Here is a 27,533-nt window from a genome sequence, read left to right as displayed (position 1 = left end):
CTGCACAGCAGCTTCTTGAATATTAATCTCTCTAGTAGTCTTCATCTTGGCTTCTGTGGAATTTAATTACAGACCCAAAGTCTGTGCAGTAGATGTTAATTGTAGAGGACGTGATGCCATCTCCCTCATGTCTCGTACTATTATCGACTATTTAGCGCCTATCTTCATGAAAATGCAGTTCTAGTTTCTTACTTTAAACTTGTATCTTTTGTTCTTTCCAAATGGTCTAATTATTACTCTAAAAATTAAGGATTATCTTTCTTAATTTTTAGGTATAAACTGCTTCATGTTCTGGAATTTGATTCAGATCGTAGGAGAATGAGTGTAATTGTTCAAGCACCTTCAGGTAACCAATCTAAGCTTTTATGAATATTTATTTACGTAATATAGAACTTGATTACCAAAGAATAAAAAGTAAGGCCCATTCTGGAGACACGTTCATGAGGGAACGTGTTGTCAACTTACAACATTGATTGCTTACATATCATTATAGAATTCTCTGCTGGAAAATTTTTATTTTTTTCTTTCAGGTGAGAAGCTTTTATTTGCTAAAGGAGCAGAATCTTCAATTCTCCCTAAATGTATAGGTGGAGAAATAGCAAAAACCAGAATTCATGTAGATGAATTTGCTTTGGTAAGTATAGATATTATTTAAGTATAAAAAAATTAAAAACAAACTTCAAAAATATATTTGTGAAATGGTTGAGGATTTGTCTTTTTAATAGATCTTCCATGTTCTGGAAATTCAGTAGTTCTTAGTTCTTTTACATTAAATGTTGGCTCTTTATTCTTGTAAATACTGATTTTTAATCTGGTAACATGTAACTCTCTTCCAACCTGATGTTGTAGGAACTTCTGGTTGTGTGTACCACTCAAACTATACCCTTAACAAACATGAGTATTTGTGGCCTAGAGTGAGGCACAAATCCTTGGGTTTCGTCTCTGAATGGCTTGTCTCTGTTCTTTCTCTTTTCCTTTCCCCATCATTGCCTTCCCTCTCCTTCCCTTCCCCTTACCCACAGTTTATCCTGGGCCAATGGTGTGAAGGCAGAAACCAGACAAAAGCTTGAGCCCAGAAATTCAAGAGCAAATGGGACAACATTACTAGATCCTGACTTTTAAAGAAAAAAAAAAAGTGAGGGTGTGGCTCAGTAGTCGAGGACATACTAGAATGACAGAAAGGGACCTACTAAAGGAATAGGAGTTATTCTAGGGGTGTGCAGATGATATAAATCATTAGCCTTTGAACAATTTGGCATCTTTTCAAAAGATAAAAATGAAGTTAAAACCTGACCTAGTCATATACCTGGTGTACACCAAAGAGAAAGGAAAAAAATACATCCACACATGATCTAATGAATGGATGCTCATAGCCCAAGCTTGGAAAAGTCTAAGTGCCCAACTGATGAATGGGAAAAATATGATACAGCCTTGTAATGGAATGTTACTTAGTCATTAAGAGAAATGAAGTGCTGATGTCTGATATATGCTGCAACATGGATGAACATTGAAAAGATTGCTTAGAGAAGCCAGCCACTAGAGAACGCACACTATATTTATATACAAATCCAGGATTGGCAGATTCATAGAAAACAGGTGAGTGGTTGCCAAAGGCTACTGGACAAAGGGAAGAGAAAGGAGTGTCTACTAATGGATAGGGAATCTGTTGGGGGTGAAAATTCTGATAGTGGTAATGATCATACAATTTTGTAAATATACTATAAAAACACTGCATGACACTATTTGAGAGAGTTAATTTTATGTAATATGACTCTAATTTAACAAGGAAAACCTATAGGAGACTCATCCAAAAGCAAAACTTCAGGCTGTCTCATGCCTGGACTTCTGTGTGTGCTACATACTTAGCTCTCTCTCCTCACCTACTGCTGTTGCTGGTTTGCAGTTGCCTGTGACCTATCCACTGTGATATCTAACAGCAGAGACTGTTCTATCTAGAACAGTATCCACATGTACTTACTGGAGAGGGAATTAATCAGTACATGTTAGTATCTGATGGGGTCTTAAATGTTAATTATGAGAGTTATTTACAAATCAGGAAATAGTGCTATTTAGAAATTTGCTAAACATAGTCATGGTATTTTAAAATCCGCTGTTTTCAAGTTTATTGCTAGAACATTTATTTCCGTCCTTTCTAAGGAAAATATATAGTGAGAAGTATTTAGATTCAGGCGCTAATTTTCAGAGATTACGAAAATTTGAGGCCCATGTAATCAAGTAGTCAATACAGATTCCTAAGTTTGTGTAGTTCCAGTTTATAGGTGAAGATAAAATGACAGCATTTAAAGTCGGGTTGTGAATCTGGCTCTTAGAAGTGTGTGCCTATCTTTCTTTTCTTTTAGAAAGGACTGCGGACACTATGCATAGCTTATAGACAGTTTACAGCTAGAGAGTATGACGATATCGATAGGCGCCTGTTTGAGGCCAGGACGGCCTTGCAGCGACGGGAGGAGAAGCTGGCTGATGCCTTCCAGTACATTGAGAAAGACCTGATATTGCTAGGAGCTACAGCAGTGGAAGACAGGCAAGTATCAGAAGTAGGCAGTATCATTTTTTAACATTTTTTCAAATGCTTCTAATACATTAAAATAAATACTGTTAATTACCATTCTGGGGGCTGGAGAGATGGCTCAGAGGTTAAGAGCATTGCCTAATCTTCCAAAGGTCCTGAGTTCAATTTCCAGCAACCACATGGAGGCTCACAACCATCTGTAATGAGGTCTGGTGCCCTCTTCTGGCCTGTGGGCATACACACAGACAGAATATTGTATACAAAATAAATAAATATTTTTTTAAAAAATTGCCATTCTGTAACAAAGTAGAAAACTAAAGCTTTCATTTTTCTGTTCAGAATAATGCTGTTTTATTCCATCTTTCTATCTTTGAGATAGACAAAGGAAACACTTGTATTATTCTTCCATTTTACTATTCCTTAGTCAGTGTGCCATCCCATCTTCACACATTCATATCTCTCCATCCTCATCTACTACTGCCCAGTCTGCTTCAGGCTTCAATAATGCCGCACTGACTGTTGTGCTCCTGTAGACCTCGAACTGAAATTGTTGTGTTCATGCCTTTGTTCCTTGGCAAGGCTTTGCCTTCTGCCTGGATGATTCCTCTTTTCCAGGGCGTTTGTGAATAAGGTATTCATAACAAGCCCTCATCCAAGAAGGCCTTTTCTGGCAGCTAAGATGATTGAAAATGTTCTTCTTTATGAACATTCTGTTTATTGCTGACATTTTGATGCTATAGTAAATTATTTGTTTAAACATATTGTTTGCTTTTTTTAACCCAGCATCTGTATCAATTTTAGCTTCTTATATTGAATTTTATTGAGTCAAATGGATTTTTATAAATTAAGCCTGTTGTTTTCTTCTGTCCCCTTTATCTACAAAGGTATTAATATTTTAAATGGGGATTTTCATTAGATTGTGTGATGTTTAAACAGAAAACTGTAGGAGACTCATCAGCAGAAGCCCTGAATTCAGGATTTCATGCTTAGACTTCTGTGTGTGCTACATGCTTACCTCTCCTTAACTCCTTCTATTACTGGGGTGGGGTGAGAAGAAATCTTTATTGAAAATTTAGACTTACTAGTGGCACATTTCTTGCCTAGCATGCCCCAGCCCTCAGTTCAGGCTCCTCCCAATACCACTTCCCAGGAAGATGGGTTTATGATGACTATTTTAATTCACTGGTTTTCTTATAACTAGATGGCTGCTAGTAGTTTATTCTTGTTTCCTGGATAATGAGAGAAAAATCTCAGTCATGTTGATGTACTGTAACAGTCCTATAAAGAGTATACCTTATATGTACTGTGTAGCTTATACTTAACATAGACTACAGGAGTATTTTTATTTTTCTCTACCATTTTTTTCTTTTTAGGCTACAAGATAAAGTTCGAGAAACTATTGAAGCATTGAGAATGGCTGGTATCAAAGTATGGGTGCTTACAGGAGACAAACATGAAACAGCTGTTAGTGTGAGCTTATCGTGCGGACATTTTCACAGAGCTATGAATATCCTCGAACTGATCAACCAGAAATCAGACAGTGGATGTGCTGAACAGTTGAGGCAGCTTGCCAGGAGGTAAGATAGCAAGCAGTGTCTGGAGGCCAGCTTGCCACTTCTTGCTTTCATCAGCCCATAGTTAAAAGATTTTTTTAAATTTAATCTGTAATTTAAAAACATTTTTAAATTTTGATTTTGTGCGTATGGATTAGAGACCTTAACACTGAACCTGTTAGAAAAGAAAGTGGGGAAGACTTAATGCATTGCCACAGGAGACAACTTTTTGAACAGAACACTGGTAGCATAGGCACTAAGAGCAACAATTAATACTGAAAAACTTCTGTAAGGCAAAGGACACCATTAATTGGATAAAATGACCTTCCAGAATGAGAAAAGATTTTTTTTACCAACTTCACAACCAATAGAAACTAATATCCAAAATATATAACTCAAGAAACTAGATATCAAACAAACAAATAATCCAATTTAAAAATGGAGTACAGATCTTAAGAGAATTCTCAATAGAGGAAAATTTTTCTTAAAGATGAATAAGATTCCATTGTATATAGTTACCTCATTTTCATTATTCTTTCATCAGTTGATGGGTATATAAGCTGTTTCCATGTCCTGGCTATTGTGAATAGAGCAGCAGTGAACACGGATGAACATGTAGTGTACTCGTATGGGAAATAAGTCCTCTATCATCCCTATGGGATGACCAGGAGATAAGAAGACAGGAGAGCTGAGGTCAAGTTTCTCACAAGCTGTGTCTGATATCAAGCAAGTGTATTAAGAAGTGCACCCTCTTCCATACAGTTTGTGGGCATGGGGAAAGGGAGAGTGGTGGAGGCTGGGACAGTGTCAGCAGAAAGCTTGCATATAAGGGGATGAACACAGGATTTCTCATGTGTGTCACAGATTGAGCACACAGCGACCTTGGAATTGATAACTCTCCAGTCTCTTGCAGGTTATGGGGAGGGAGCCAAGTTCCCAGGAAACAAAACCTTAACTCATGCAAGGTTCTGGCCTCAGCCTGGACCTTGCCAAGGCTGCCCCTGTGCAAGGACACAGAACTAGGTTCCCTTTGTCCTTTCATCAGGGCCCTGAAAGAGCCTTGGATCATCCTTATTCTTAACAGTGGTATAGAGCTGGGTCCAATGGTAGATGTATTTCTATTGTCTGGGGAACAGCCATGCTGGTTTCCAAAGGACTGCATCATTGCACACCCACTTGCAGTCGTGAGGCTTCCCCACTCCCTACATCTTCACTAGCATTTTTGTCTTTGTTTTCTTGGCTTAGTGGTTCTGACTGGGGTAGCATGAAGCCACAGAGTTGTTTAACTTACATTTTCCTAATGTCTAATTAAAATGCTTTTTAAAATAGTAACTTAGTCCTACATCTTCTTTTTGAGAAGACAGATATTTTAGTTTCTGAAATTTTTATAATTTAAATATATTAATCCTCCATCAGATATATAGCTAACAAAGATCTTTTCCCATTCTGTGGGCTGCCTCCCCAGTCTATCAACAGTTTGCAAAACAGAAGCTTTATAAAATCTCATGAAGTTCCATTTCTTGATTCTTGGTCTTATTTCCTGGGTGACTAGAATTTTATTCAGAAAGTAATTACTTAATCAGAAAGAAAATCTGCACTTTCTTCTAAAAATATCAGGCCTAACATTGAGAGTAAGAGAAGGATCGAATTTCATTTTTCTATATGTTGAGAGGCAGTTTCCACCACTGTTTGGTAAAGATGCTGTCTCTTTTCCAATGTATGTTTTTGACATCTTTATCAAAAATAAAGTATATTTGAGCCTGGGGACTTTGGGTCCTCAGTTCTATTCCATTGTGTTTGTTTTGTGCCATTGCCATGGTGCTGTTACCACTATGGCTTTGTAATTTAAGTTGACATCAGGAATGGTGGTATTTGTCGCAGTGTTTTCGTTGCTCAGGATTGTTTTAGGTATCTGGGGTCTTTATGCTTTCTTAGGAATTTTAAGATTGCCTTTCAATCTCTGTGAAGAATTACATTGGAATTTTTATGGAAATTGTATTGAATCTATAGATTGTTTTTAGTAGGATGATTATTTTCATAGTATTAATTATACCAATCCACATTATGGGGGCCCTTTTCTTCATCTCCTATCTTTTTTATTTATTTAGTTAGTTTTTTAAAGTTTCTTTGTAAAGGTCTTTCTCTTTTGGATTTTTTGTTGTCTCATTTTGTTTGAGGCTATTGTACATGAAATTGTTGCCCTGATTTCTCAGTCTATTTGTCTTTGGTGTATAAGAAGGCTACTGATTTGCAGGTGTTAATTTTGCAAACTGCCATTTTGCTAAAGTGAAAACATTAACTTTTAACCTCCATATTCTGTATAGTCCAGAGATTGATATGCAAGGACCATGCTTTGGTTTTGAATGAGTAAGTTTATAAAGTATATTGCAAACAAAATACACTAAATTATTGCTACAATTTAAACTTAGTAAAATTTATTTTCTTTTGTGGTTCCTGTATAGCACCCTGAGTTTTGCCTTTGGCTAACAGACCCTTAAAAAATTGTTTCCTGATCATTTACAGAAAACATTTGCTAGCCCCTGGGCTATTTTATATAGCCAAACTGTTAAATTAATCTACATCTCACAGTTCAAAGATTATTTTGGCTACCCCCAATTATTGTAGTCAAATTTTTTATAACAAATAGAGTACTTCACTGTAGGTGTAAATGTTTTAGGTCAGCACAGCAATCTCTCACTTACAGTCTATGATACTAACCCGGGAAAACAATCTCTAAAAGGCAAGACTGTGGGTGTGAGTATATATTCACTGCTTTATTTATATTTGTTATATAGGCATTGATGTGTTCTAGATTTCATCAAAGAATAATATTAAAGAGATATATTTTTAACAGAATACCTTTAATTTACTCTTTGATATATTCAGACATGAATTCAACAATGATATTGATCAAATGTATCCCAGACTCCTTATTCTCATTCCCACCAGGCAACCCCAGCATGTCCTCTTCCCTGTTCATGTTCTTTTTACTTTTATTTTTATTTTTTTGTAACTACTAATTAGTGCTGTTTACTGGAATGCTGATTGATCTTGTGTCTTATGCAGGTAACCATAATTGCTGTGAGTTCATGAGTGAAATGTTCATGTGTCATATCCACAAAACTTTTCACGTCTCCTCCTGTAGATAGAAGTTTCTGTCCCACCCAGTCCCATAGCCCTTCCAGTCCCAAATAAACACACAGAAGCTTATATTAATTATAAAGTATTTTGCCTATTGTTCAGACTTATTACAAACTAGCTCTTTACAACTTAAATTAACCCATAATTCTTATTTATGTTTAGCCATGTGACTTGGTACCTTTTCTCAGTAAGGCATTCTCATCTCGCTTCCTCTGTGTCTGGCTTGCAACTGCATCTCTGCCTTTCCTCTCCAGAATTCTCCTAGTCTAGTCACCCTGTCTATACTTCCTGCCTGGCTACTGGCCAATCAGCATTTTATTAAGCCACTATGAGTGACAAATCTTTACAGAGTACAAGAGCATTATCCCACAGCATCCTCCAAATGTACATCCTTTCCTACCTCATTCACAATGTTCTCTGTTCCTTGAGTGGGGCTGGTGGGGTTAATACAGATATCAGTGAGCACTCAGTGGTCACCTCTTCTCAGCACTATGGCCACTATGAGTTATGCGTGTCTGCATTAACTAACTTATGCATTAATTAAACTGCAGAGAGAAGTTTCTATTTTCAAGGCTGAATGCAGTGTTAATCTGAGGGTGTAAACAGATATTTAGAAGGCAGTTTGACCTCCCTAGCTGAGGACTTTTGACCAGGTTCATAGTACAAGGCATGAATTCCTTCTTGTGAAGAAGACTTCAACTCTAATCCAAAAGTAGTTGGTTACCCCCATAACTGTCATGCTATTATTCTAACAGGGGCACCTCTTCCCTGGTACATCAATATTATAGCATACAGGTAGGCAATACCACTAAAGACTTTTCTCCTGTACTGGCCTACAGGGTACCTTCTGGCACAATGAAAGCTAGCTAACAGAAAAAAAATTTTCAAGACAATACCAGGATGGTTTCTCAAATAAATTTTCTTTTCTTTCTTTTTGGGGGTGGGGTGGGGGGAGAGGAGTGATATTTTGGCTTACAATATTTTGGTATTACAGTGTCACAGACTGAATCCATAATGGTGGGGACAGCATGGCAGCCAAAGCAGGAAGCTAAGTACTCCTATCCTTTGGTGTAGGCATGAAGGAGAAGGAGAAAACTAGGAATGGTGCACATCAGTAAACTCTCTAACTTATCTCCAATGACATACTTCATAGAGAAAGCCTGTACCTCCTAAACCTCCACAAATAGGGCCACTATCTGGGGGCCCAGTTTGCAAATACCCAAGCCCTTGGGGGGCATTTTGTATTCAAATTACCACATTCTACTCCCTGTTCCCCATATCAACAATGCAAAATACGTTTAGTCCTACCTCAAAAGTTCGTATAGTCTTTCGTAGTCTTAACCCTTTACAAGTCCAGTCCCTTCTGAAACTCAAGGTACACTTTTTAATTGTAAGCCCCTATAAAACTCAAAAAGCAAATTACATACTTCTAGCAGGTGGCACAGAATATACGTTTACGTTTCAAAGGGAAGAACGGGGCATAGCGAGGAAATACTAGATCAAAGCAAGACTGAAACACAGCAGGGCAGGCTCCTAATCCTGTAGCACTATTCTGACCTCAAAGGACTTAGATGGCTCTACCCCTCCAGCTTTGCTACATGCAACATAAATCTGTCTCTGGGGTTGCCTCTGTTCCTCTTATACATCTCTTCCTGTGTCTCTGGTACCTCCAACATCTGGGGATCTCCTATGCAATGCTGGTTTTGCTTCCACAGCTTCATGCAGTGAAGTCTCCTATTCTCTTGTCCTCTCAGGGCCTTCTTGCAAATAAGGCCACATTTTGTCTTGCCCCAGGGCCTCTCTGAAACCATAGAGAAAGAATCTATAACTTCTGCACTCTTGTATGCATTGTGCCTCTAAAGTTAACACTACATGTGTTATGATTATCTAGCCTTCCCTGTCAGTACTCTGTCCCTTTAAGAGACAAGCTCCATCCACTCCCAGCATAATCATAACAACATGCACTATAAGGCCGACTTCCATAGCCTTCATGAAGTGGATCCTGACTCCCTTGAATCACAGAACAGCTGCTTATTCAGTTTCTTCTTAGTATCATAAAGTGCCTCGAGCATCTTTTATAGGTTTGAACCTTATCTGGGTGGGTTCTCTTTATTTCGGTGCATAGCAGGCCTCTCCTTAATGACACTAATCTCCTTAATAACTGTAGCCTCCCTTCCATTCAATGTCTTTGTTGTAACATTAAGCCTCCTACTGTTTTTCTCCAAACTCTACATTTTGTGTTTCTTTCTGTCCCACTTGACTCTTTTTCATTGTTGATTTGTAGATGTATTATCATTAATAACCATACTACAGACTCAGTGCTATTCAGTCTTGACATTTCCCCCACCTAAGAAATTAGTCTATTAATTTTTTTTAAATTTATTCCTAGATAAGTTCTTAGGACACAGACAGAAGGCAGCCAGTTTCTTTGCCAAAATAACAGAGGTATATCCTCTAGCCAAGTTGCTGTTAAAGTCCTTGCTTCCATCTGAAACCTCTTGATTCAAGCCTCTAGTCTGCTTTGCTGTCAGCAGAACCATCTTCTAGGCTCCTAGGAAGGCCTTCTGAGCTCTGATTACAGCATTGAACTGCTTTTCTAGTCCCGAGTTCCAAAGTCTTTCATAGTCCTTCAAAAACAAACAAACAAAAACCCAACATAGTCATGTTCTTCATAGCAACAGCCCATCCTCCTATTTACTTTCCCATTGCTGTGATGAAGCATCATGACCAAGGTGCTTTATAGAAGAAAAGGTTATTTGAGTTGATGGTTCCAGAGGGTAAAAGTCCATAATTGCAAGGATAACACGGCAGCAGGAAGCTGAGAGCTCACATTCTTTATTGCTACCAGTATAACTTTTAGACAAATCTTTGCTTGGATATAGAAGGCACTTCATCTTGGAAATCTTGGTTTTTTTTTTGGTTGGGTCAGAGGCATGCAAAAAATGGAGTACTTACCACCAAAGTCTATGAAACCAGAAGCAAACTTACTCCAAGAGGAAAAAAAGTCAGTGCAGGGCACAGAAAGCTTACCAGTGAACTAGGGCCACAGCCAGAGTGTGGGCTTCTGAAACTGTGGCAATGGGGATGTGTTTTGGGCCCCCTTTTTAGCAAGAAGTAAGCATTAGGCATGGAAAAATAAAATTTTATAACTTAGAAGTTAAGCTCAGAGACATACTGCAATTTAAGATTTACAATTTTTGATAACAATATTTTAGTTGAGTTTATATAGACCTGTAGATTTCCTTCACAGTTAATAGTGTTTGCAAGAACTTAACAGTTTTTCCTGTCACAACCAGTTTCTCAGAGCAGGGAAGGATATGAAATTATGCAAAATGTAAAGTCACAGAGGAGCTTTTGGTCAAAGTTTATCGGATGGAATGGATGCTAAGAATCACATACAAACTTCTACTAAAAGTTAACCTTGGTCCATGGCAATTGTCAGTTGTAAGTGACGGGGTGGGGGGGGTTATAAAAAAAAAAAAACAATTAACCCCTAGATGCTGAGAGCCATTGAGCTGCCGGTCACAAGCTAAGGAATCCATTGTTAAGAGTTAATCCAAAGATGATGATGGTTTGTTCCCATTTCTTTAGGCTTACAATTTTACAGTTTTATATTTTTTATTCCTATTACTAGACCCTTCAATTTTGAGAACCTGTGAATACCTTTATGGTGAGTTAGTAGTTAAGAATAATGTCAGGGAAAAATTAACTACTCAAAATCATTTATATATACATTCTGAAATTATTTCTTGGTTATTAAAAGTTATGTTGTACCAGTGAGATGACTCAGTGGGTAAATGTGCCAGTTACCAAGACTGACTATGTGAGTTCAGCGACTCAAGAGAAAACCATCTCTTTCACATTGTCCTCCAATTCTACACACATATATATAAACAATAAGTAAATAAAACATAGTAAAAATATTTAAAAATTAATGTCTACTTAAAAATACTGAAAATTATAAAGAAGATAGAGTTTTGATAATACTATACAAGTATGTAATGCTCATTAATTGTGTTTTCTTTAGGTCTTCTATTTTTTTTGTTAAATGTGTTATAAACGTTAGTGTGCATTTCTCATTTTGTTCAAAAGCTGTATTTCATCTTACCTTTCAGGTACCGCAGCTGAGTTTGTTCACTTGTACACAGATCATTCGTCTGGTTGAACTGTCTGTCTTTCAATAATAAGAGTCTTATTTTATTAAGTAAGTAATCTGGCTTCAGAGTATGACATAGAGAATATAATTGTATTCTTTTCTAGAATTACAGAAGACCATGTGATTCAGCATGGGCTGGTAGTGGATGGGACCAGCTTATCTCTTGCACTCAGGGAGCATGAAAAGCTGTTTATGGAAGTTTGCAGAAACTGCTCAGCTGTGTTGTGTTGCCGCATGGCACCTTTACAGAAAGCAAAAGTAAGTATATGTCATAAAAAGTTCCTTGAAAACAGTTTCTAAAGGAAGGAATGGGGAGAGAAGGAAGGAAAAAAAAGACCAAACAAGATAATTCTTTGTTAAAAGTTACCAACCTCTGCGTACTGGCACACACCTGTAAATCCTTACATCCAAGAGGCTGAGGCAAGAGGATTGAAAGTTTGAGGCCAGCCTTGACTAACAAAGTATCATCAGGAAGAGGAAGAAAGGAGGGGGCAAGGAGAGGAGGCAGCTATCAAGTTTTAAATTAGGAAAGTTGAAATACAATCTATTTTTTGTCATCCTAATATGTAAAGCTTTATGCACGAAATGTTTAAATTTCAGATGCCAAGAATTCAACTGAAAACCCACTCAAACAATTTTTTTGTAAATCTGCAGTTTGGAATATTTTGAGGTTTAGGACTGTTTCCTTCAAAAGTCATTCTTGGTAGGCCAACAAGATGGCTCACTCATCGGTTAGAGACACCTGCTGCTAAGCCTGACTCCCTGAGTTCCAGCCCCAGGCCTCACACGGAAGAGAGAGAGAACGACTCCCATAAGTTGTTGCCTGACTTCTCTTGGTGTACTCATACATATAGAACACATGCATACACAAACAAATAAATGTAATCTCATAAACTTTTTAAAGGAATATCTTATACTGTTCTTAACAATACAAATATAAATACTGGTTGTTTTGCACAGAGACATCCAGGTTTATTTAGATTCATGGAATTTTGTTATAGTATTTGTGTGTCCAGTCTGTGGAGATTAAAACTAGGACAGACATGTCTCTGCTCTTATAAAACACATCCAAGAGTGTGAGACCAAGGATCAGTGGGTAAAGGTACTGATCCTTTATCGGGTAAGTCCAATGACCTTGATTCACTACCTAGAACTTCACAAAGTTGTTCTCTGACCCCCCCAAATACTGGCCATCTCATGCGCACACCCCTACACACACACACACAGGTTTAAAAATATTTTTTAAAAAATTCCAGATAACCGTGTTTTAATTTCACTTAAGATAATATCTTCTTAAATCTTGAGACTTAACCAAATAGACTAAATAGGTATCTTTTCTTTGTTTCAAGTACTATCTTTTTTGTGAATTTTGTTTTGATAACTCAGTGAAATATAGTTATTCATTTAAATAAGTTACTAAAGATTTTAGAATACATTTTAAAAATCTTCTTAAAATGCAAAACTACATAGATTTTGTTATAACATTTGTGAAAGCCATTCTTAAACCCTTAATCTCCATGCCCCTCAAAGAGTGAATCCTACGTTAGTGTTACTTTCCAGCATGAACTCAGATGTCTTCACCACCATACTACTGCATTGGATTTCAAATGAAAGATGTACCCAAATACAAGAGAGTTGAAACTTTATCACAAAGAATGAATTCATTGTGTGTTTTTCAGGTAATAAGACTGATAAAAATCTCACCTGAGAAACCGATAACATTGGCTGTTGGTGATGGTGCTAATGATGTCAGCATGATACAAGAAGCACATGTTGGCATAGGTGATTGACTTTTCCTTGAATTTTAAAGTGCTATAATTATTTGGTAGTTTTGAATTTTCCTTTTTGTGAAGTACAATGTCTAGTGTTTAAGTGAAAACAAATACAATATGGCAGTACATAATAGTATATCCCCCTAAGAAACCAATTGTTTAATCGACTATATTAGTTTAATTATTAAAGGAAGTGGCATCACATTAGTGAATTTTTTCTTTGCTTATTCTCCTTAATAATAAAAGTAATTTTATTTTTACCTACCATTTTGTATCTGACAAAGAACTCTCACACATCATTTATCTTTTAAACTCTAGAATTCTGACGTTGTTATCAAGGTTTTAAATTCTTATTTTATACTTATTATTACTTTTATTTGTGAATCCAAAAATTATTCTGTACATTTTAAGGACAGTTTTAGAGAAAAGAATTATACCAAACGTTGGTAAAAACAAAATTTCTAGTACTTTTTTGATTTTTTTAATTGATTTTTATTGAGCTATACATTTTTCTATGCTTCCCTTCCTGCCTTTCCCCTCCCCTTCAGCTCTCTCCCAAGGTCCCCGTGCTCCCAATTTACTCAGGAGATCTTGCGTTTTTCTACTTCCATGTAGATTAGCTCTATGTATGTTTCTTTTAGGGTCCTGGTTGTTGTCTAGGTTCTCTGGGATTGTGTTTTGTGAGCCGGTTTTCTTTGCTTTATGTTTCAAAATCACTTATGAGTGAGTATATGTGATAATTGTCTTTCTGGGTCTGGGTTACCTCACTCAAAATGATGTTTTCTAGAGCCATCCATTTGCCTGCAAAATTCAAGATGTCATTATTTTTCTTCTGCTGTGTAGTAAGTACTCCATTGTGTAAATGTACCACATTTTCCTTATCCATTCTTCAGTCGAGGGACATTTAGGTTGTTTCCAGGTTCTAGCTATGACAAGCAATGCTGCTATGAACATAGCTGAGCACATGTCCTTGTGGCACAGTTGAGCATCCTTCGGATATATACCCAAAAGTGGTATTACTGAGTCTTGAGGAAGATTGTTTCCTAATTTTCTGAGAAATCGCCACACTGACTTCCAAAGGGGCTGTATCAGCTTGCATTCCCACCAGCAATGCAGAAGTGTTCCCTTTCCCCACAAACTCTCCAGCATAAGTTGTCATTAGTGTTTTTGATCTTGACCATTCTTACAGGTGTAAGATGGACTCTCAGAGTTGTTTTGATTTGCATTTCTCTGAAGACTAAGGATGTTGAACATTTCCTTAAGTGTCTTTCAGCCATTTTAGATTCCTCTGTTGAGAGTTCTCTGTTTAGGTCTGTACTCCATTTTTTTATTAGATTATTTGTCCTTTTGATGACCAATTTCTTGAATTCTTTGTATATTTTGGAGATCAGACCTCTGTCTGATGTGGGGTTGGTGAAGAACTTTTCCCGTTCTGTAGGCTGTCATTTTGTCTCGTTGACTGTGTCCTTTGCTTTACAGAAGCTTTTCAGTTTCAGGAGGTCCCATTTATTAATTGTTTCTCTCAGTTCTGTGCTGCTGGGGTTCTATTTAGGAAGTGGCTCCCTTTGCCAATGCGTTCAAGTGTACTTCCCACTTTCTCTTCTGTAAGGTTCAGTGTGGCTGGCTTTATGTTGAGGCCTTTGATCCATTTGGACTTGAGTTTTGTGCATGGTGATAGATATGGGTCTATTTTCATTCTTCTACATGTTGATATCCAGTTATAGCAGCACCATTTGTTAAATATGCTTTCTTTTTTCCATTTGATATTTTTTGCTTCTTTGTCAAAAATAGGTGTTCAAAGGTGTGTGGATTAATATCCAGGTCTTCGATTCGGTTCTATTGGTCCTCCTGTCTGTTCTTAGTACCAGGCTGTTTTCAGTACTGTAGCTCTGTAGTTGACTTTGAAGTCAGGGGTTGTGATGTCTCCAGAAGTTCTTTTATTGCACAGGATTGTCTTGGAAATCCTGGGTTTTTTGCTTTTCCATATGAAGTTGAGTATCATTCTTTCAAGGTCTGTGAAGAATTTTGCTGGGATATTGATAGCATTGCATTGAATCTGTAGATTCCTTTTGCTAAGATTGCCGTTTTTACTATGTTAATTCTACCTACACAAGAGCATGGGAGATATTTCCACTTTCTGATATCTTCTTCAATTTCTTCAAAGATTTAAAGTTCTTGTCGTATAGGTCTTTCACTTGTTTGGTTACTCCGAGATATTTTATGCTATCTGTGACTATTGTGAAGGGTGATGTTTCTCTGATTTCTTTCTCAGCCCATTTATCATCTGTGTACAGGAGGGCTACTGATTTTTTTGAGTCAATCTTGTATCCTGCTACATTTCTGAAAGTGTTTATGAGTTGTAAAAGTTCCTTGGTAGAATTTTTGGGGTCGCTTTTATAAACTATCATATCATCAGCAGATAGTGAGAGTTTGACATTCTTTTACGATTTGTATCTCCTTGATCTCCTTTTGGTTTCTTATTGCTCTAGCTAGGACCTCAAGAACTATATTGAATTGATAGGGAGAGAGTGGACAACCTTGTCTTGTTCCTGATTTCAGTGGGATAGTTGGGAGTTTCTCTCTATTTAGTTTGATGTTGACTGTTGGCTTGCTGTATATTGCCTTAATTATGTTTCAGTAAGTTCCTTGTATCCCTGCTCTCTCCAAGACCTTTATCATGAAGGGATGTTGGTATTTTGTCAAAAACTTTTTCGTCATCTAATGAGATAATCGTGTAGTTTTTATTTTTCAGTTTGTTTATATGGTGGATTACATTGACAGATTTTCATATGTTGAACCATCCCTGCCTCTGGGATGAAGCTGACTTGATCGTGGAGGATGATGGTTCTGATGTGTTTTTGGATTCTATTTGCCAGTATTTTATTTAGTATTTTTACATCAATGTTTATGAGTGAGATTGGTGTGTAATTCTCTATCTTAGTAATGTCTTTCTGTGTTTTGGGTATCAGGGTAATTGTAGCCTCATAAAAGGGGTTTGGAAATGTTTCTCTGTTTCTATTGTGTGGAATAATTTGAGGAGTATTGGTATTATTTCTTTTTTAAAAATCTTGGAGAATTCTGACCTGAAACCATCTGGTCCTGGACTTTTTTTGGTTGGGAGGCTTTTGATGACTGTTTCTATTTCTTCAGCAGTTATGGGTGTGTTTAGTTTGCCTGTCTGGTCTTGATTTAATTTTGGCAAGTGATATTTATCCAGAAAGTTGTCCATTTCTTTTAAGTTTTCCAATTTTGTGGAGTACAGGTTTTCGAAATATTACCTGATGATTCTCTATATTTCCTCTGTGTCTGTTGTTATGTCCCACTTTTCATTTTCGATTTTGTTAATTTGGATATTCTCTCTTTGCCTTTTGGTTAGTTTAGATAAAGGTTTGTCTATTTTGTTGATTTTTCTCGAAGAACCTACTCTTTGTCTCATTGATTCTTTGTATTGTTTTCTGTGTTTCTATTTTGTTGATTTCAGCTCTCAATTTTATTATTTCTTCCCATCTAGTTCTCTTGGGTGAGTTTGCTTCTTTTTGTCCTAAAGTTTTCAAATGTTCTATTAATTCACTAGTGTGTGATTTTTCCAGCTTCTTTATGTAGGCATTTAGTGCTATGAACTTTCCTCTTAACACTGCTTTCATTGTGCCCCATAAATTTGGGTATGTTGTGTGGTCATTATCATTGAATTTTAAGACGTCTTTAATTTCTCCCTTTATTTCTTCCTTGACCCATTGGTGATTCAAGTGAGCATTGTTTAATTTCCATGTGTTTGTGGGTTTTCTGGAATTAGTATTGCTGTTGACTTCTAGTTTTGAACCATGGTGATCTGATAAAGTACATTGGGTTATTTCAGTTTTTTTGTATTTGTTGAGGTTTGTTTTGTTACCGAGTATGTGGTCAGTTTTTGAGAAGGTTTCCTAAGGTATTGAGAAGAAGGTATATTCTTTTCTGTTTGGATGGAATATTCTATAGATGTCTGTTAACTCCATTTGAATCATAACATCTGTTAGTTCTCTTATTTCTGTGTTCATTTTTTGTCTGATTTACCTGCCCAGTGGTGAGAGGGGAGTGTTGAAGTCTCCCACTCTTAGTGTGTGGGGTTTAATGTATGATTTAAGCTTTAGAAGCTTTGACATATGAGGGTGCCCTTGTATTTGTGGCATAGACGTTCAATATTGAGATTTCTTCTTGATGGATTTTTCCTGTGACTAATATGAAATGGCCTTCTTTGTCTCTTTTGACTGATTTTAGCTTGAAGTCTATTTTGTTAGCTATTAGTATAGCTACACCCGCTTGTTTCTTAGGTCCATTTGATTGGTATATTTTTCCCAACCTTTTACTCTGAGATGATGTCTCTCTTTGAGGTTGAGATGTGTTTCTTGTATGCAGAAGAGGGATGGATTCTGTTTTCGTATCCAATCTGTTAGCCTGCACCTTTTTATGGGTGAGTTGAGTCCATTTACATTAAGGGATATTAATGACCAATGGTTGCTATCTCTTGTTAATTTGGTTTTCATCATTAGTGATGTTAATTTGTGCGTTTTTTTCTTCTTTGGGATTTGCTGTATGAGATCATCAATTGTCTGTGTTTTTGTTGGTGTAGCCATCTTCCTTGGGTTGGAATTTTCCTTCTAGTAGTTTGTGTAGGGCTGGGTTTGTGGCTAGGTATTGGTTAAATATGGTTTTATCACGGAATATCTCATTTTGTTCTTCTATGGTGATTGAAAATTTTGCTGGGTATAGTAGTCTGGGCTGGTATCCATGGTCTCTTAATGTCTGCATAATGCTTGACCACAGCCTCTGGCTTTCATTGTCTCCACTGAGAAGTCAGGTGTAATTCTGATAGGTATACCCTTTATATGTTACTTGGCCTTTTTCCTTTGCAGCTCTTAATATTCTGTCTTTACTCTGTATGTTTAGTGCTTTGATTAATATGTGGCGAGAGGACTTTTTTTTTGATCTAGTCTATTTGGTGTTCTGTAAGCTTCTTGTATTTCATAGGCATATCTTTCTTTAGGTAGGGAAAGTTTTCTTCAATGATTTTGTTAAATAAATTTTCTGTGCCTTTGAATTGAACTTCTTCTATACCTATTATTCTTATATTTGGCCTTTCATGGTATCCCGTATTTCCTGGATGTTTTGGGTTAAGCTTTTGTTAGATTTAATATTTTCTTTGACTGATGAGTCTTTCCTCTATTGTATCTTCAACACTTAAGATTCTCTCTTCCACATCTTATATTCTGATGTTTATGCTTACATTTGTGGTTCCTGATCATTTTCTCATGATTTCTGTTTCTATAATTCCCTCAGTTTGTGTTTTCTTTATTGTTTCTATTTCAGTTTTCAAGTCTTGAATAGTTTCTTTCATATGTTTGATTGCTTTTTTCTTTGTTTTCTTTAAGGAATTTGCTGATGTCTTCCAATTTTTTGTTTGTCTTTTCTTCCATTTCTTTGAGGGAATTTCTTATCTCCTCTTTAAGAGTCTCAAACATTCTCCTGAAGTTATTTTTTTAGGTCACATTTTCTTCTGGTTCATCCATATTTGGTTGTTCAAATCTTGCTGTTGTAGGGTCTTTACGTTTTACTGGTGTCGTGTTGCTCTTTGTGGTGTTGCGTGTGTTCTTACCTTTTCTACTTATCTTTTCCTCTAATAGGTGTGGCTGGGGCTGTCTGAGATTCTGTTGAATAATCTTCTAGGTGCCAGTGAATCCAAAGCTCATATGGTTGTTCCTCATGGTACAGTTAGTGCCATGGTTCTAGTTGCCCCACTGGTAACTTCGTATTCTTGGAGGTTGTTCAGCATTCCTGGGCAAACCTTAGAGTTTGCTGTCTCAGGCCTGATCTAACCTAGGTTGTCAGCTCAGACCTGTTTCTGTAAATGTCCCTGGTCTGGATCCGTTCCTGCAGAGCTCCCTGACTTGGGGTTGGTCCTGCAAAGGTCTCTGGCTCCAGTCTACTCCCTTAGAGGTCCCAGACTCACACTCAGACCCTGCAGAAGTTTCTGGTTCCTACCTATTACCTTTGACGTTCCAGACCAATGCCTGGACCCACCAAGGTCTTGACTCAGGCCTACTCCCTCTGAGGTCCCAGATTCATGCCCAGAACCACAGAGGTCCTAGTTCCTTGGAGGTCCTAGACTCATGCCCAGACCGACAGGGGTCCTGGCTTAGGTCTACTCCCTTGAAGGTCCCAGATTTACATCTGGACCCACGGCAGTCTTTTGTCTCTTGCTCACTCATTCAGCAGTTGCTCCCCTGAACCTGTTCCTGTGGAGTTTGCTGTCTCGGGTCTGCTCTGGTCCAAGTTGCAGGCTCAGTCCTGGTCTGCAAATGTCCCTGGACTGTATCTGCTCCCACTCCCGTGGAGCTCACCACCTCAGGCCTGCTCTGGCCTAGGTTGCTGGCCTAGTCCTGCCTCCACAAATGACCCTGGTCTGGATCCACTCTGCTCTCATGGAGTTCACTGCCTGAGGCCTGCTCTCTACTTTTCTGATTTTAATGGTTTATCATTTTCTGTATTCTTAAGACCATACTGTAGTTATCTCTCAAAAATATTTTCCTTGTTTCCATTCTTATTATGGAATCATTTTATTGGATTCAGTATACTATTAATTGTATTGTCAGTGGTTCACCAATGAATATTTTAGTATTTAATCTAATCTGATCTGTCAGCATTATTTTACAAATGAAGAACAAGGAAGGGGACTGTGGGTCGTAGTATGTAAAGTGGCTCCACTGAAGTTTACAGTCCCAGAATAGAGGAGAGTGAGTCTTGTCCCAGAAGAGTCTTCATGATGTGTCATGATGGGTAGAGTTGAGGCCTGATAGCTCTTACTTATCTCTTAAAATCAGCCCTCCCTATTTGGGGTGATAAATAATTCATTTTGAAATTTCAACTTTCTCTGTGGTTTCTAAACTATTTCTAGTAATTCTCAACTATAATTTTTAAATAATTTTACACTATATAGTAAGCATATAAAACTGACTTAGGGACTGTGGAGATGAGTTGATGGTTAACGTGCTTCTTCCTAGGCAGTTAGCCCCTGAGTTCAGCTCTCTAGTACCCACAAAAAGCAGCCATAGTGGGTATCTGTAACCCCAGGTCCCCCCTGGGGTGGGTGCCGCCTGACACCAGGGGTTTTTCTACACAGCTTAGCTTAACTGAAATAAGAAGCTCTAGGTTCAGTGAGAGACCCTTTGCCAAAACCATGGTAGCATGATAGAGAAAAGGTGCTTTGTATCCATGTTTGTCCACTATTTGCAGACACATGTCATACATGGGCAAGTGTGCGTACACAGGTACACACATGCACACATATACAAGGATACATTGCTTAGTATATAGCGAAGGAAATACATAAAGCTTCAATAAGAAAAGCAACAATAAGTTATTTGACAAAAAGAAAAAGAAAGAAGTTGTATGTCTTTTTTTAATACCTTTACCAAAACAAATTCCAGATGAAGTAAGAATTTAAGTAATTCTTTGAGGTCATAAAAGGTAACTGGAGAAATTTTTACGAGTAATTTTGTTATTTGAGTTATGTAAAGATGTTTGAATCACAATACCACACCAAGACACTTAGTTGACGGTAAGGAAATGATCACTGTTTGTGGCAGGGAAACAAACTCTGAAAACTGTTTTAAAGACTAACTAATAAAGAATAATTGCAAACTAGATTGCAAAGCCTTAGTCCTCATAGTGTAAGATGTCAGCACACTAAAAAGAGGAATGCACTCAAGTAGACACTTGAAGGGAGATGAGCCATCTGCTAGCATAAAATGGAAACCATTTAAATGAACAACAAGTATATGAAAACAGTCTGTCAGAAAAATGCAACGTAGTCTGATTGCAATAATGATAAAAATTGATAAATTTGGCAACATTATTGAGAATATAAATTGGTACACCATTATTGTACAAAAGTTTCAACTGTGTGCCTGTTAACCTTCTAATTATGTATGTAGGATTTTATAACAAGAAAATAAACATTTAAAAATAATTTGTATTCTTTGACATTTTTATATATATACAAATATAATATATTTCTAATCCTACTTCCTAGTCTTCTTTCTGCCCCACTTCCCATTGAATTCTTCCCAGCATGTCACCCAGGAATTTCATGTCTTTGGATTTTTTGGTTTTAGGTTGTTTAAGAAAATAGTTGAACATATTGATAAAGGTGTGTGTATATATATATATATATATATCAGGATATTTACAGATCATATCTGTAATCTCAGTGCTGACTACAGAGACTTCAGATACTGAGACAGACTGTGAAGTTCCAGGCCAGCCTGGCTACAGAGTAGTAGCTCATCTCAAAAACACACACATGCATACATACACATAATAAACAAATGTAAGATGAAAACCAAATAATCACATTTGTGGATGATACATTAGTTATATGTGTCAAATATACAGTATGCTGAAAGAATTCCAATGATAAAAGCTTTAAAACCTGGTTTTCTCTAGGTGGTGTAACTAAATTACTGTCTTTGCCTGTCCAGTTAGGACATTTTTGTCATTTCATGAGCTCCCTGGGGAACTCTGCCTCCAAGTTCTGCAAAGCACACCGCCAAGCTCAGTCCACATTCGCTTCATCAGCTTCAGTTCACCTTCTCCCCACACTCCCAGCTCAGGAACAGGGAGCATGGGCCAGGCAGCATTCACAGCAGGTGACACAGGAGGGAAGCAGAGTATTTCCGTTACACAGCCAGCTAAGAGGGTTTCCTAAGGACAGCTCAAAGTCTGCCAACAGATATGAATGTCTTTTGACGCAAAACGTTATTTGCTGTCATTTCTCTCTGAAAACTTTCTCACCAAAGCCACAGGATTGAGTGACACATCTCTCCAAGTTTAAAAAAATATTCATTTTGCACCACCAAGTCTCTGCACGCGCTCTCTCCTTTTCTCGCTCATACTAACTTTCCATGTCTCTGCACTACCATCAGCACTGCCGTCAGTCCTGTTCTTGATGTAAGTTTTGAGGCCGTGAGGCAGCTTGGTCCCCACACAACTTAGCTACCAGTTATGGCAAAACCCAGCCCTGGAAACACTGGAGGTGAACCCTCCCCACACCCATTCTGAACAACCTGGATCGTAGTTTAGGGTTACTAACAGCAACACAGTCACTGGCTTGACTTTCTGTAGCCTGCCTTCCCCCAGGAGGAAGAAGAGCCTGGCTGCTGTTGACATGTAGCTGTAGCTAGCAGATCCAAGTCCTAGGGATTAAGCCAAGTGATGTGCTTTGAAGTCAAGTTGCTGTTGGCTACTCTGAGAACCGAAACCATACTGGGCCCTGAGGGTTATAAGCTGTGTTGTGATTGTCTGCCTGTTATCCCAGAGTTCTGCAGTTTGCGTATCCTGGGTTTCTGTGACACGATGGGTACTTTGAGGCTGATTTTTTTTTTGAATTCTAATATGGAAGTGAGTTTGTTGTGTACCTCTATCTTAATACTAATCCACTTCTATACCTAAACATAGATTTAAAACTCCCATCCCCAGTGTCTCTGGTGTTGTTGCTTTGACACTTGGCCTTTGTGGTCCTGTACTGTCCTGAGCAAACTTGGCTGAATATAATAGATTCTGTGTGCATATCATTCACTTAAGTGCTTTGGAAGTGATATCTCCATCATTCATGATCATACTTTTCCAAAAAAAATGGGTCTCATTGTGTAGCCCTGTCTTGCCTTGAACTCTGTGTGAACCAGGCTGTCCTCAAACTCAAGAGATCAACTTGCCTCTGTTTCCTGAGTGCTGGGATTAAAGTGTGCACCACCACAGTCCCCACTGTAAACTTTTAAAAAGAGTGTTTTTATTCTTGAGAGCAAAAAACACCTTGTTTTGTAGTTTTGTATATAAGACCTGTTGGTTTTTTAAAAAAAAAAAAGAAAGAAAGCAAAAATAAATTAGACATACACACTTGAATGTTTATTATGGTTAGTCACTCATTAAAATATAAATAAAATGTTATGAAAATATGTATTTGTTAAAAGAAGACTTATTTTCCAGGTAAAATGATGCATTGCTTTCTGAGTGTACAGTTTTTACTTATTTTATTTATTGAAAATTTATAGAAAAATCTATTTTTTACTTTAAAATGCATTCATTTATACACTACAGCTTAAAATCATAAAAATATTCTTATTTTTATTGGGTTCAAATTCCTGAATTTTCATCTTTTTATATTGTTTTGAACTAGTGAATTTAAAGATGTCCTAGAGCCACCTGCTCATCAGAAGTTTAGCACTTTGTGCTCATCAGTGTGTAGTTGATGCTTCTACTAGATCTGAACATTTCAGTATTATCATTTTCTTCTGATCCTTTGAAAATTGATGTTACATGCCTGGTATATATATGACTTTTATATTAAGCATATATATTATAGAGCTAACTGCTGTATATAAGTATTTAGTGTTACAGCAAGTATAAATAGTTCAAAGTGATATATATTGTGAAAATTAGACATTGTTTATTAGTGAACATGCCTTTTTTGTCTTCTTTATTACAGGCATCATGGGTAAAGAAGGAAGACAAGCTGCAAGGAACAGTGACTATGCAGTAGCTAGATTTAAATTCCTCTCCAAATTACTGTTTGTTCATGGTCATTTTTATTATATTAGAATAGCTACCCTTGTACAGTATTTTTTTTATAAGGTGAGTTTCTTTGGATTATAAGGATCAATTATTGATATTTTAACTTAAAATTCTAATTTAAAAATGATACAAACATTCAAATTACTCCTAAAATAGTTTCTTTAAACAAAAATAACTGTTTTGTAATAAATTTATTGCTCCAACTGCAGATCAGTGGTCATCTGTTCCACCAAGACACAGGGAGTAGGATTGCTTGAAAGGGGGGGCTATTAGAGCATTTTTGGGTCAGTCAGAGGGCTTAGTGGGTGAAGGCACTTGTCAACAAGCCTGATACCCTGTGTTCAAACCCAGGACCCCATGGTAGAAGGAGAGAACTCCTGTGAGTTGTCCTCTAACTTTTACATATGTGCCATGGTGTGAACTTGCTCACTTTCTCTCTTTGTCTGTCTCTCTCACCCCCACCGTCTCTCTCTCATACACACAATAAAATGTCAAAAATGAGAAAGCACACAAACATACACTTTGAGAAAGTTCTCTAATCTTATGGTATATAAATTTATCAAGCATCAAAATTTACACTTAAATGTATCCTGTGTAAACTCAACTGCAAAAAAAAATGTAATTTGCTTAAAACTATTTTATGTTGGTCTAGTAAATTTAATTGAAGCTTTAATTTCATGGATTCATAGCAAAGCTCCTTAATCTTTTTTGTTTCAAGGGTAGCCCTGTGTAATGTGTAATATAAGCCTCAGTTACAGAGGGTTTATTTGTATAATAAAACAGATTATAATATTGAAATAATGTTCTCTCATTGGACCCTTTCAAAAAAGATGAGATTCAGTGGAACCCACCAGAATATATTATATATGTTGTGTAATTAATAGTTACAAACTGATAGAACATAAAAAGTCGTATTACCTTGAGATGATGTGACAGTTTTTCTAGCCTGTTGTTCTAGCTTCACTTGTGATATGAAAGATACTGAGGTAGAAAAATGTTAAGATAGTGCCACTTGTGTGCCTTAAGTAGTTCAGCAATATCAAATTGTCATAGCCCTGAAATATGAGCAACGATTACATATTATAGTATCTATGATACAAATTAGGAGTTAAAACATAACTTTTACTGCTTAGAACTGATAGGAACTAAGAATATTTATTATAATATCTATGTGATTCCTTAAGCGGAAAATGAGAATTCTGTGTTTTCATTTTCCATGGACGTGTCTTTAGAGAAAAGGCATCTTACAGTGTCAACTGAGATTCTGTTTCTAGATACTTTAATAACCATTTTAAGACTTCTTTCTCTTGGGTTGTAAATATTTTAATTACTTCCCATTTTGTCTTGTTTTTCAGAATGTGTGCTTTATCACACCCCAGTTTTTATATCAGTTCTACTGTTTGTTTTCTCAGCAAGTAAGTAAAATAGACGCTTGTGTTTGTCCTTTTAGAAAAGTAATGTGTTCAAATCTTGACAAGTATTTAAACAGATTTCATTTATTTTGTTGTTGTATAAATAAGTAGGTATATTTATTTAATTCACCTAACAGTCATAATATTTATTCTGGCTTTTAATTTGAAACTACTGTTAAAACCAAAATATATGTTAATTGTGGACTTTTTTCAAACTGCCATTAATTCTCTTCATTTATTGTATGTTTGTTTGTTTGTGCAAGGTTTTATGTGCCCCAGGTGTCCTCTCACTATGTAGTCAGGGGTAATTTTGAACTGGTGGTCCTCTTGCCTCTACTTCCCAAGTGGTAGAATGACAGGGGAGAGTTACCACCACCACCTCCAGTAATGCTGAGTATTACACTCCATCAAGTACTCTTAGTAACTTCCCGACCTTAATAACTGACTGCTTGTACAAACTATCTATGGTGTTTCTGTAGAATCAACAACAAGTCAGACCAAGTCAGACAGAGGTTCACTTCGTTTTTTTGATTGCTGATCCTGAAGTTTTAAAAATTTGGGGATAGCCTTAGTGATTTGGTTCAGGGATTACATAAATCTCACCTCAAAAACTGGCTTTGCATAATCACCCTTTCACATAGCTCACTATGTATCGTAAAATGATCGCTGCATTACACAATCTTCAGTTATGATTAAATTCATTAGTTCTGCCAGGCAGTGGTGGTGCACGCCTTTAATTCCAGCACTCAGGAGGTAGAGGCAGACAGATCTCTGTGAATTCGAGGCCAACCAAGTCTACAAGAGCTAGTTCCAGGACAGGTTCCAAAGCTACAGAGAAACGCTGTCTCAAAAAAAAAAAAACAAAAGAAAAAAGAAAAGAAAAAAATCATTCCTTTTCATAATTGCTTTTTCCCCTATTTTCAATACAGAGCTTTAACTCTTAAATGCCTTCATAGACATTGATTACTAGCAATAGCTTACCTGCATTAAATAAGATCATATGACAATGGGAACCAGATATATTTTGACTGGGTGTTCAAAGAGATAGTATTAATAAGTGTCTTCATTAAGGTGTATATTGCTATGATAAAACATCATAACCAAAAGCAATTTGGGAAGGACAGTGTTTATTTCACTTTACAGCTCTCAGGCCATACTCCATCCCTGAGGGAAGTCAGGGCAGGAACTCAAGGTAGGAACCTGTGGCAAGAAGTGAAACAGAGGCCATGGAGGAGCACTGCTTATTGGCTTGTTCACTCAGCCTACTTTCTTAGACAACCCAGGACCACCTGCCCAGGGATGTCATCGCCCACAGTGGCCTGGACTCTTCCACATCAGTCATTAATCAGGGCAATAGTGCCTACAGGTCAATATTATGGAGGCATTTTTTCAGTTAAGCTTCCCTTCTCCCAGATACGTCTGGTTTGTATCTTGTTGACAAAAACTCCTCAGCACAATGACATTAGGAACATTGTGTGAACCCTAAGTAAAGAGTTAAAGCATTAGTATCAGCAGCAGTAGCTAAAACACTTGAGAGGAAGAGATCATCAAGGACTTAAGCCACTTAAAAGAAAAAAAAACAGCCTCCATGGGGGGGGGGCTCAGTAATTTAGGCAGTACAGACGAAGGTAGGTGAGAAAATGATGTATAGCCCAACAGAGATGCCCCAGGATCCTAGAATGCTTATAGGAGGACTGTAAAACCACATCCCACTGACCAAACTGAGGAGTTCTGAGATGGAGAGCCAATTTACTACATTATGAAAACTAAAAACCTATCAGTGAAATATTTCAGTCCCACAGATATAAATCTAGGAACAGTATAGATAGATTCTATACTAAAATAATTCACATTTATTAATTGAAACTCTTTAAAATAGATTTTAGCATAAATTGAAAAATTAAGGTACATATTTTTAATACTTTTCCACTATTATATGTGTAATAGAAATAACTTAGAATCTCAAAATCCCTCCAATTTATTTCTCTTTTTAGACACTGTATGACAGCGTGTACCTGACTTTGTACAATATCTGTTTTACTTCCCTGCCTGTTCTCATATATAGTCTTTTGGAACAACATATAGACCCTCATGTGTTACAGAGTAAGCCTACCCTCTATCGGTATGTATTTTCTAACATCAGATGTGTATAGGGAGTGTCTTGGTATAAATACTAAAGCATAATTGTTGCATGGCTTAAAGTGTTTCAGTATTAAAAGGAAATTTTCCATAAGTTTCTGGTGTTTTTAAGAGTAAACACTTCCACCCTTGGACTGTTGTCCACAGTATTCTACTCCTCGTACACAAGAGAAGTTACTCGCTTGTTAATAGCATCGAGAGTTCCTAAAAATTGTTTATGTTCTACTA

At 37.0% G+C, this 27,533-nt stretch overlaps 1 protein-coding gene across 3 annotated transcripts in view; it reads left to right on the top strand.

The window, feature by feature from the left end:
• Atp11b (ATPase phospholipid transporting 11B (putative)) overlaps positions 1–27,533 on the top strand; it is a 103,502-nt gene that overhangs the window by 57,518 nt on the left and 18,451 nt on the right. For all 3 annotated transcript variants that reach the window (XM_085682342.2, XM_085682341.2, XM_085682343.2), the window contains exons 16-24: positions 273–346; positions 531–634; positions 2,361–2,542; positions 3,904–4,107; positions 11,485–11,638; positions 13,060–13,162; positions 23,669–23,814; positions 25,110–25,169; positions 27,161–27,288. In XM_085682342.2, coding sequence (XP_085538468.2) covers positions 273–346; positions 531–634; positions 2,361–2,542; positions 3,904–4,107; positions 11,485–11,638; positions 13,060–13,162; positions 23,669–23,814; positions 25,110–25,169; positions 27,161–27,288 — 1,155 coding nt within the window. The remainder of the gene's footprint in view (positions 1–272; positions 347–530; positions 635–2,360; positions 2,543–3,903; positions 4,108–11,484; positions 11,639–13,059; positions 13,163–23,668; positions 23,815–25,109; positions 25,170–27,160; positions 27,289–27,533) is intronic.

The sequence above is a fragment of the Myodes glareolus genome, chromosome 20, assembly GCF_982192425.1.
Source record: "Myodes glareolus chromosome 20, mMyoGla1.1, whole genome shotgun sequence".
Lineage (NCBI taxonomy): Eukaryota > Metazoa > Chordata > Mammalia > Rodentia > Cricetidae > Myodes > Myodes glareolus.
The sequence above is the reverse complement of the archived record's forward strand: the minus strand, read 5'-3'. Positions and strand labels throughout refer to the sequence as shown.